At 26.3% G+C, this 12,372-nt stretch overlaps 1 protein-coding gene across 1 annotated transcript; it reads left to right on the plus strand.

Moving 5' to 3' along the window:
- Positions 1-3,546: 3,546 nt before the first annotated feature.
- LOC117181024 (trypsin 3A1-like) lies at positions 3,547-11,607 on the plus strand. Its single transcript, XM_033373593.1, has 3 exons — positions 3,547-3,628; positions 4,057-4,486; positions 11,280-11,607. Exons 1-3 carry the CDS (start codon positions 3,547-3,549, stop codon positions 11,605-11,607), a joined length of 840 nt encoding a protein of 279 aa, XP_033229484.1.
- The last annotated feature ends 765 nt before the right edge of the window (positions 11,608-12,372 follow it).

Here is a 12,372-nt window from a genome sequence, read left to right on the forward strand (position 1 = left end):
TGACCAAGTGTATAGAGCTCCAAGGAGATTATGTTGAAAAATAAAAAAAAAATACCCAAAAAAAATTGTTTTTATACTTCATTCTAAGGACTTATTGAACTATCCTCGTATCTATATATGTATATAAAAATCCCGTGTCTCTATGTTTGTCGCCACTATACGCCAAAATTACTTAACAGATCTTGATGAAATTTCGTATACTGTGTTTAATTTGGTCCAGCTTAAAGGATAAGATCCTTTTAATTCCATTTAATTGTCTCAATATTTTTTTATTGCAAATCAAATTTTTTTACTTGTATCGTCTATAAGTTTCTAGCAGATGGCGGTGTAAATTAGTTTGTTGGTCAACACATCATCATTTCACGTTATTGTGCAATTTTCAAGAATTTCTGAAACCAAAACCAAGAATCCAATGCCCAAATTTGGACAGCACCATACAATTTTTCTATTTTAATTTAATAAAAGATCAAAACTTTTCTAAAAAAAAGAATATAAATAATTCAATATGGACAAAAATAAAAAGATGGAAAAAGTCAGAAAGTAACCAACCAAATCCCCTTCCTTCTCTTTTTTATTTATTTTGCATTTCTTATTTTCATTATTATCAAATCACAAGAGAAGATTATTTGTGAAAAATAATCATAAACGTTTCGGCACTCATTGAGCACCTTTATCAAATCAAACAAGAATTGAATCGAAATTGAAAATAATTCAAGCATGCAGGAGCAGCAACGTAACCACGATGCTCTTAACCTGACGCTCAAGATTCTCTTTGAAGCCGAGTGATCCAGGATATTGAGATGATAGAAAAAAATATATTTTATGAATTTTCTGGGAGTAGTAGAAAACAATGTTAGAAAAGGAGAAAAATAAGGTAGGGAAAAAAATAAGGAAGAGGAAAAAATGGTTAAGGTGTTAGGAGCAGGCTCATTCTAAGGTAAAAGGCCTCAATTTTCATGTATTTTTTATTTAAATAAAGTTAAAAAGTGTGTACTAAATTTCTTCCTAAAAATTAAACGTTTTTGGTTTAAAATTTGATGTTTTTATTGAAAAGTGAAAAACTTGCTAGAAAATGTAACTATTTGGTCGATAAGGTAACTCCTTTTTTTGATTCCTATTATTAATTAAAAATTAATGTTTTTAATTAAAGTTAATCTATTATATTTTTGTTTGAAAGTTTATATTTTTTAATCTAGAAATGCAACTATTTAGTTAAATATTCGTCTTTTACGGTAGAAAATAAACTTTCTGGTTAAAAATGCAAGTTTTTGGTTAGTAGTTATTCTGTTTTAGTTGAGCATTCAAGTATTTCATTAAAAATCTATCATTTTTTTAGATATTATAACCAGTTTAAAGAAAAAACAAACGAAATAAAATAAAATTTACAAAGCCACATTTCTACAATCGTATTTTTTGTTTGAAACTTCTACTTTTTCGTACAGAAATATACAAAAATTAACCAAAAACAAATACAATTAAATACAAATCGTTCATTTTTGTTTGAATTTTCCTATAGATTAGTAAAAAATATCTAGAATGTACACATTTTTTCAGTGCGGAAATGTTTGTAATATTTTCTTAATTTGTCTGTATTTTGTTATAAAAATCTATAAGGTTTTACAAAAAGCCACGGGATTTTATATTATTTTTATGTTCGGACGTTTTTCGTCATAAAAACGCTGGGCTTTTAGTTGAAATATTTGTTTTCATTGTGTTATCTTTTTATTTAATAATTTCACACATCAATATTTTATATTCATCATAGACGATTTTTTTCTAGAATAATATATTTCCTAGGTGATGCCTATCTATCAGATGCAATTTTCAAACGAAATTTTTTTTTTTTTTAAATGAAAAAGTCAAACTAGTTTTACGAAAACCTAAGAACAAATGAACACAAGAAACTACAAAAAACATTCAAAAAGTTGTTCTTTTTCGATCTAGGATGAAAAATGAGATGAACTAATTTTTCCAAATTTTCAAAATTCTGTTCAAATGACAATTTAGAAAACAATTATGCCTCAAACAGAAATTTTCTGAAAATCTGAAAATTCCTAGAAAAATTAAAACTTGTAAAAATGTTTACGGATTTATTCCTAACAATTTTTATTCGAATTTTTAATTCCCGATAATAAAAAATTTCAGATTTTGCAAATTTCATATTAAGTTGATTCTTGACTTTTTTAAACACTAAAAATAATTTATAACCAAAATGTGAAATTCCGCAATATAGTGAATTTTCCAATTACAAAATTTCCGCAGAAATAATTTTTTCATTTTTTCTGTTATAATAATTTTTAAATTGCAAAAATTTCAAATACTGAAAAATGAGAAAAGGCAAAATTTTTAAATTCTCGCTAAAATAATCATTTCTTCTGTTAAACTCATATTTTTCTTTATATGGATTCTTTAATTTCACGTATACGATTAGGACTTATTATTTCCTTGGGATTTTGAAGTCTGGAAATTTAGTATTTTCGGTAATTTAAAACTTCGGAAATTGATCACAAGAAATTAATTACTAAAACCGAAATTTCCCGAAATATGAAAATCCCGGGAAGAAAATAAAACTACTAAAAATGTTTACATCTGAAATTTTACATTACCGAAACTTTAAGACCATAATTTTTATATTCCCGAAATTTTTAATCCGCCCAAAATTTTCATTCATGTCGTCAGTTCTTTAATTTATATATAGATTGCTTAAAAAATTATTTTAGTTTTTTGTATTTTTATTCAATTTTTTTCACAAGATTTCTTTTTCATAAGACGCAAATTAATTTAAAAACAAATGATAACAATTTTATGTTAATTAAAGGCAAAAATTCGTCACCAAACATTATTTTATTTTACTTACTAAACCTGTTGTTGCCAAAAAGTTGTAAAATATAAATCTTAGCCGCTTACTCATATCCATAATTTAATTAATTTTTTAAAAACAATTTTCTGAAACTTGATAATTATACAAATTCTTGAACCCTAAATTCTACATTCCGCAAAATCATTCTAATAAGAGAAAGAAAAACTATTGATTTTTTTCCAGGAGTTTCAAAAGATTGTGAAACATTATTCTCGGAAATTTGAGAATTCGATTCTTAAGATTCAGGGGATAAATATTCATGGTAGTTTTTTTCTCCGGAATTTGAAATTTCAGAGGTGGTAATATTTCGTTTTTTTTATCGGTAATTATTTTTTTGTTGTGGTAATTTTTCTCAGTCGGGATTTAAAAAATGATATCATGCCAAATCACTAATAAAAATTTGATTTTTTTTGATAATATGCCAATATTATTGCGATATGTGGCTAGAACCAGTGAAAACATTCTTAGCCTAATTTATCACTTTTCTGACGAAATATTTTAATCGACTTTTAATTACTTTAACAACGAGAATATTTGTTCTTCCTAAACATTTACCGGGGCTACGTATAAAAAATAATTATTTTTTACAATGTCGAAATTATTGGGTTGTGCAAACAAAATTCAATTATAAAAGAATAGACCTTTATTACTTTCTCTCAGAATTAATTTATAAAATTCAGTTCAAAATGGTGAAACTTTACTTGAAACTTTTAATTGTGGGTGCCATTGTGGCACAAGAAATTTGGACTCTACCAGATGATTATACAAGTAAGTGATTTTTGTTGTCTCTCTCCTGTTTCTCTCTCAGGTTTGTCACGCATGAGTAAACGCCACAGCGTTTAAAAATACTAGCACTTGAATCGATTTCGCGTGGTTTTTCGATTTATTAAAAAAATCTAAAAGATGTGGATCAAATAAGCAAAGGGGGAGTATAAGGAGTAAGAAAAAGCAGTGGGAGTGAGCTGAGTGGCATTAGAAGGAGTGAGAAGAGTAGCTGTATAGGTAGTAAGTATGGGGGAAGTAGGGTCAGTGAGAGGAATGAAAGTAGAAAAAGCAGGGTAAGGGTTCTAAGAAAATATAAAAGTGAGAAGTAGCAAAAGAGATAGAAATCGAACTAAGGGAAGGGATAGTAGGAGAAGAGAGGGGAAGTAAGTAGCGTGGAATCTACTGTGACTGATTTTTAATTATACTTGCAGAACTTCACATACGAAAGAAACGTCTGGTTAATAGAATACCTGGTGGAAATCAACCAACGCGGATCGAACAAGCTCCTCATCTAGTTTCTGTTCATTTGAATAACAACCACACCTGCTCTGGGACAATTTTATATAGTAACGTTATTTTGGTTATGGCTGACTGTGTTCACCTAAATGAACCACACACATACAAGGTTATTTCTGGAACAAACCGTCGAGATGCTGGTACAACTCACAATGTGTTAAAAATAGCTTATCATCCAGAATATTATCCTTCGGAAGGGGATATGGGCAATATGGCTTTGTTGGAAATAAATCCACCTATCGATTTAGTGCATTCACCTAATCGGAAAATTGCTCTATACTATGGAAATTTATCACCAAATACTGTTGTTCAAACCAGCGGCTGGGGCGATAACAGGCTGGATAGGTAAGATAAGAAAATTACTATACTCTACAGAAACATATTTATAAATTATATTAGTAGTATAGCTATAGCGCTACTTCTATTCAAAATTACCGACAGAAGATAATTGCCATCCATCGGTAATACAGATTTACCAACGGTCGTTAATGCAGATTTACCATCAGTCGGTAATGCAGATTTACCATCTGTCGGCGACGCATATTTTACCATCGGCCGGTAAGTGTTTCAGTAGCGCTTCAGTTATGCTACTATATTCTTCCAAAATATTTTTTCTAAACTATCTCTTTTGCTGCTGCGATAGATAAATACGAAATAAAATTAAATACAAATTATTAGAATTAATGTAATCTTTGTATTTTGCAATTGCTATTTATAAAATGAATTGGTAGTGCAAATTTGATCGCGGTCTACTTGCTTGCTCTTCTCTTGCTCTCCAACTTCCTCTCACGTAGTTAAGAGACCACCAGACTACTGCTGTCATTCAATTCACAAACAATCGTCAATTTTGAGTATAACAGTTTTGAATTGCTGATTATAAAATTAAACAATATCATTTTTTCCAATTTTATTTCTCACTAACATAAGTACAAAAGGCCAAAGACAGCATCGATCGACAGCTGCAGTCTGGAAGTCCCTCAGCTGCGTGAGGAGACTTTGTATAATGGGGGTGCAGTAAGCATGTAGATGGCGATCAAATATGCATCGCCCATATATATTATTAAAAATAATCATTTAAAGTATATGATTAATAAGATCAGTTAATGTTGGTATTATAATAATTGCAATAGTTGAAACCAATGCAAACTTTTTTTATTATTAAAACCTAAACGTGTTATAAGTAGCATCAATTGATATTTGTATACAGAAAAACCTTATTTATCTGGACTTCTACTAGAATATTTTATTTCAATTCTTTTTCAATCCTATAAAATTCCTCTGCCCAGTGTGGTGAAAAAATTGATATTTTAATTGTTTCAAAAATTTGTGTGCAAAACCCAACTTGTCACATTTAGTATGAATACACCAAGAGAAATTTGTTATTCAAATTAAAACAAAAGTTGTCTGAATACACTCTGTATCATTTAGAAAAACTTATATTTAATTTAAACAAATTTTGTTTAAATCAAAAAATTTTGATTTTATTTGGGCAAAGTTTTTTAAATTAAACAAATCCTTTGTTAAACTCAAAAATATTATTTCTTTGCAATAGTGTCAAATAAGTATATGAAAATAATTTTTTTTTAATAAAATAAAATTTTATTGAGTTCAAAGAAAGTTCGTTTGATAACCATTTTTTTTCTCTTTAACATTATTTTATTGGCACTTACAATTATTAAAAGTTACTTCATTTTTTTAAATAAAATAGTCTGTATAAGATTAGCATGAATAAGTTTTTTCTTTTTTCGACTAACTTAAATTAGATTACATACTAAAATTCAGAATTTATTTTTCTGGACCATACTTATAATGGACATGCCTTCATGAATACTTTTGGTACTTTCATGGACTTGGATTTTCCAGTCACAGTATTTCGTAAGTAAAAAATATTATACAATTCAAAAACAGTTTTTATAATAATTTTATTAATTATTAACTTTTAAGAATTTTTTTATTAATTTATTTAAATAATTTTGTATAATTGTAATTACGTTATACAGAATCACCCTCGTTAAGCAAGAAAAAAAATGAAATTGAAAAATGGAGAAGTAAAAAATTTTTCCTATTCCTAAAAATAAAAATTTAATAGTATCAAAGATGCCTTTCATGTGTACTTATCTTTTTCTAAAATTGCAGACATAAGAATTTCTTATCCTTTTAATAAAAATAACAAATGAAAAAATTTATTATAAGGCTCAAAAATGAATTGGTTTCCAATATTCAAAATTCTAACCAAAACGATCAATTTTAAACTAAAACTATGGATTATCAAGCAAAAAAAAGAAAACAAATCAACTTTTAACCGGGTTAAAAAAAATTTTTAATCATTTGATAAATTTTTGGAAATCTAATAAAGTTTTAAAATATATTTATTCTTATCGAAACTTCCTGAATTTCTATCTAAATTTTAAACTGATTCCAATTATCCTTTTAATTTCAAATTCAAAAAATGAAATTTAATTTTCAAAAATTTGAAAATTTGTCTTTATACTTCTTTAAAAGTAAAAAGTTTGGATTCTAAATGTTTATATTCAAAGTTTTCTGTATTTTAAAAATTTAGAATTTATAACTCGGGTTTTGATTTTTTAAATTGAATAATTGTTATTTTGAACCTTTAGAATTTAAGAGCTTTTAATCGTAATTCTTTAAAATTTAAAACTTTCTAATAAAAATATTTTAAATTTCATTAAGTTATTAATTTTGAAAAAATTGGTTAAAAGATTATTCCATTTCTAAATTTATAATTAACATTTATGGAAATCTCATCAAATTCCGTTAACTCTCTTATAATCACTTAAAACCCTTCGTAATCCATGGAAACCTTTTTTTAATTCCTTAAACTCCCTCTTAATCCCTAAATATCATAAAAATTTAAATTACAGTAAAAATGAAATGAAATTTAAAAATAAATAAAATTAAAAATTAGGTTAAATAAAAAATTAAATTAAAATTAATTCAAATTAAGGATTAAATTAAAAATTAATTAAATTAAGTGAAGACCAAAATTTTAAGAAATCTCTTAATTCTTGTCAAATACTTTGAAAGTTAATTAAATATGATAAAAGAAAAATTCTTTGAAATTTTTCTCATTCTCTGAAAAATCTTTATGAAGCTTGGAATTTTTTTGCGTTCCAATAATATTTTTTCAGATCTCTTAAAATCTCTTAAAATGAGTCAAATAATAAAATAATATTAAATTCCTTAATTAATTTTTGTGAAATCCATGGATCGGATTAATTCAAATTATTTTTAATTCGATTAATTCATTACAAAATAAAATGAGGATTCCTAATTAATAACCTAATAACATTACAATAAAATTTTTTCTGAAAAAAGATCTACTCTCATCGCTCCACTAGGAATCGAACCACGGAATTTCCGATTGCCGACCGCGTGCTTTCCCATTAAGCTGTTAGGGAGATCAATAGAAGAATCTTCTAGTTTATGCGAGAGGTTTTTTAACTTTTCGATACTTTTTAATTTAATTTTCTTTCGTTCCACTTTCTTCGATATTCATTGAAAACTAGAAATGTTTCAACCAAACCAGTGAAAAAATAAGAATTTTTTGTGATTAGAAGTGGTTTAACACCAGTGGCATCCAAGATCCATTTGTTCAAAACATTTGAAAAAAAAATAACAATTGTTTTTTTATGTAATTTTTTTGTGAAAAAAGATCTACTGTTCTCTCTTCACTGGGAATCGAACCACAGAACTTTAGATTGCCGTCGTTTGTTTTTCCATTAAGCTATTAGAGACATCGAAACAAGAATCTTTTTTCAGAAATATACGCTATCTTAAGTCAGGTGTTATATTTATGATACGAGTGATTTTAAAGGAATCTTTATTATCATCAGAGATATTTACCGCCGATTAGTGTAAATATTTTTTCCCTTACGTGAAAATAGAAATCATCCTATCGATTGAGATAGCGCATAATTTAAAAAAATTCTTTTTTCAATCTCTTCATTAGCTTAATGGGAAAGCACCCGGCCGGCACACAGTGGGGAAAAAGTACATTTTTTGGTTCCAAATACGATTCCGGCTGAACCTGTGAACCGATTTGGATGTTTCTTTTTAACATGATAAAATTTCAAAAAAGTTTTTGAGCGCGATTTTCAATTTAGTTTTTCAATTTTTTTATGAATAAATAAATATGACGAAAAAAAGGCAATTTTTTCAATTTGACGTTCCCGGTGCTCGTCAATAATAGGAAAATTGTTGGAATCCCCGAAATTTCATATATTTACATTATACGAGTATAAAGATTTTCCATCAATATAAAATTAACAAAAAAATGTTTATGAACAAATTAGTTGTTAAAAACGTATTTTCTATAATTTTCAATAATTTGAAGTTTTTAAAAATTGTATTGTCCGAAATTTAAATGGAAACAATATTTTAATGAAAAAAATTTCTCTTAAGACTATTCTTGTTAATAATATAAGCAAATTTAATTTTAAAAATGTATTATTCAGGTATTTGTCGTCAGAAAAATTCATTTCTTTCGATATCAATTTTTTAGAATTAGGAACTCATGATAATTTCTGAAAAATTCATAGTGTGTTGATAAATTTTATGATTTTTTTAACAAATTTAATAAACAAATGCATTATTTGGGCATTTGTCGATTGAAAAACTCATTTTCTTCAATTTTATTCCTTTTAATTGGGAAATTAAAAGGCCTGACTTTGAAAAAACGAGTTTTTACGTCCGAAAATGTCTAAATAATGCATTTTTAAATTAAATATGTTTTTTAAAAAACATAAAATTACTCTACTAATTATAAATGTTACTGAAATTATCGTAAAGTTGCCAATTAAAAGAACTGACATTGAAAAAACCAAGTTTTTTCGTCGACAAATGCCCAAATAATGCATTTGTTGATTAAATTTGTTAAAAAACTCATACAATTTAGAAACTCATTATGAATGTTGCTGAAATAACTATTAAACTCTCAATTAAAAAGACTGACATCGGAAAAAAACGAAATTTTCATCAACAGACGCCCAAATAATGTATTCGTCTTTATTAAATTTGTTTTAAAAAATTAATAAAATTTATCAAATACTGATGGGTATTGCTAAAATTATTATGACATTTCCAATCAAAAGGACTGGCATTGAAAAAACGAATCTTTCCGTCGATAAGTGCTCGAATAATGAATTTGTTTATTAAATTTGTTTGATAAAATCAGTAAATTCATCAAAATATTATAAATTTTTTGAAATTATCATGAGGTTCCAAATTTTTTAAAATTGAGATAGCAAAAAAAAACAATTTTTGTGAAGACAAAAGTCTGAATAATGCATTTGCTTATTATATTTGTTTATAATATTAACAAGAATAGTCTTAAGAAAAATTTCTTGCTTAAAAATATTTTTTCCATTAGAAGTTCTTGCAATGTAACATAAAAAACGTTAAATTATTAAAAGTATAGAATACCAAAAATACCGAAATTTTGTAGAATAATTCACAGGCAGTATTATTTTTTTTAATTGTAAATTGATTGAACAAATTTCGCTGTTGATTTTAATTTTTTATTACATCAGCTTAATCAAAAAGCGTACAAAAAGTTAACAATTTTAGAAAAACTCGCAAATTTTTAGCTTTAACAAAGAAGATAGGTTTAATTAATAACAACTTGTTTAAACAATTAGTTTTATTAAATTGCATAAATTGTCACCTCTGTCTAAAAGTACAGTGAAAAAAAGTAAAATATTTAAGAAGACAACGGAATTTTCGAGACATTTTCAAAAATAATATAACAAATAATAATAAATTATTTAAACAATTAGTTCTTATAACCTGAAATAATGATTACCTTACTTTAACTAAAAAGTGGGAAAAACTTGCAACATTTCAGAAAAACTGCAACTTTCTACCATTATTCGAAGCGAATATTATTATAAATAATGATAAATTTTTTAAACAATTATTTCTGTTAAAATCAATTAATTATTAACTCGCTTATACTTAAAAGTTGAAGAGAAACTTCTAAAAAACCTCGGACTTTGTAAAATTATTCTAAGAGAAACTTACGTAAAACAATAATAAATTTATTAAACCATTATTCTTGTTTCATTGCATAATTTTTACTATTTATTATTTTGAAAGTGGACTGAAATTTGAATATATTAGCCAAAAAGTGCAACTTACCAAGACTGGCATTGAAAAAAACGAATTTTTTCGTCAATAAGTGCTCGAATATTGCACTTGTTTATTAAATTTGTTTGATAAAATGATAAGATTCATCAATAAATTATGAATTTTCTGAAATTGTCATGAGGTTCCTAGTTTTTAAAAATTGACATTGAAAAAAAAGATTTTCTTTAAATATAAGTGTCTGAATAATGCATTTTTTAATTAATTTTGTTTATAATATTAACAATAATAGTTTTAGAAGAAATTGTTTTTATTCAAATTTCTTGCATTATAACTTTAAAAAACGGTAAATTATTGAAAATTATAGAAACAAAAATTTTCAACAAAATAATTTGTGTATCAAAAAAAAAAAATTTCTTATTGTATCACGATGGAATATCTTTATATAATGTGAATCTATTTACCGTCAGGGATTACATCAATTTTCCTATTATTGACGAGCACCGGGAACGACAAAAAGACAAAATTGTCATTTTTTTTTCATATTTATTTATTTATAAAAAATTGAAAAACTAAATTAAAAATCAGGCTCGACAGCTTGCTCTAAAATCTTATCAGCTTTTTAAAAAAGAAACATCCAAATCAGTCCATAGGTTCAATCGGCATCGTATTTTGTACCAAAAAATATACTTTTTCTCCACTCTGCGGCAAGCGGAAGTTCTGGAGTTCGATTCCCAGCGGAGCGAAAAGAATAAATCTTTTTTCAGAAAAATTTTATTTAACAAATTTTTAAATTATTTCCCATATAGTCTAAAAATGACTTTAAACATTTTCTGTTATTTGAATTGTTAATTTTATCCATAGGTTGATTTGTATATTCATTATCGATTCTAACTATCTCTGATGATAATGCAGATTCCTTCGAAATTACTCGCACCAATAATATCTGAAGTTAGAGATATAAAGTGATCTATAAATTTATAATTTTTTTCTCATTAATCTATTTCATACAATAAAATTAGTTTAATTATTTTAGACGTCCTCATCCTATATTATTGCGAACAATCACCGTCCCTACTATCAGCACTGAACTCTGCAAAAGTTTAAATAACAATGATCCTCTTATTACTGAAGCAGTTATTTGTACACACGATACAACTCTGCAGCAACACGCTTGTGACGGGGATGAAAGTAATCCCCTCAATGACCTTGAAAATCGTTATCTGTATGGTATTATGTTATGGACTCGGGGCCGTGGATTTCCTGATGTTTATCTAAACTTGAGTTATCCTGACTACAAAGCCTGGATTGTTCCAGAAATTGTACGAATTGCATCCAAGCGACCTCTTCTTCGAGCCCCATAATGAGGACATTTTTCAATGGAATGACATGTTCAAGTTAAAAGAAATGTCCTAATACATTATTATGGAAGTAGAATAAATAAATAAAAGGAAAAATTCAAAAAAATAATTTTTCAAGAACAAAAAAAAAATTTGCCTTGGCCCGGATTCGAACCCTGACCGCTAATATACATTAGTGAATCGTTTTCGTATCACGCCAACGAGGCCTTAGCAGATCTTTTCTTGTAATTTATAGCCACCTTTTTTTAAGAAGAATATAATACGCAATTCTCTACTATTTATGGTTGTTATTTTCTATAACAAGAAAAATGACAATAAAATAGATGAACTTTCAAATAAAAAAAGTAAATTTTTAACAAAAAATAAAATATTTTAAGTTTAAATAAGAGAAATAAGTTTTTAACTTAATGAAATACATTTTCAACTTAACAGATGAATTTTAAACCAAAAAGAATAAATTTCTATAAACAAAATTTTCGATGAAAAATGGAGAAGGTTAAATTTTTAATTACAAAAATGATTTTCAATTTGAGAAACTAATTTTCAACAAAAGAAATAAAATTACGCCCAAAAAATTAATTTTCTACTATAAAAGAATGATTTTTAACAATATACGTGCATTTTTTTAACCTACAAGGTTAATTTGGTACCTAAAAAGACCAATCATCAACCATTTTTGACAAAAAATAAAATAGTTCAATTTTTAGTTGGAAAAAATTATTTTAAATAAAAAATCATAATTTCGAGCTAAAGCAATTACATGTACAC

The sequence above is a fragment of the Belonocnema kinseyi genome, chromosome 10 (assembly GCF_010883055.1).
Source record: "Belonocnema kinseyi isolate 2016_QV_RU_SX_M_011 chromosome 10, B_treatae_v1, whole genome shotgun sequence".
NCBI lineage: Eukaryota > Metazoa > Arthropoda > Insecta > Hymenoptera > Cynipidae > Belonocnema > Belonocnema kinseyi.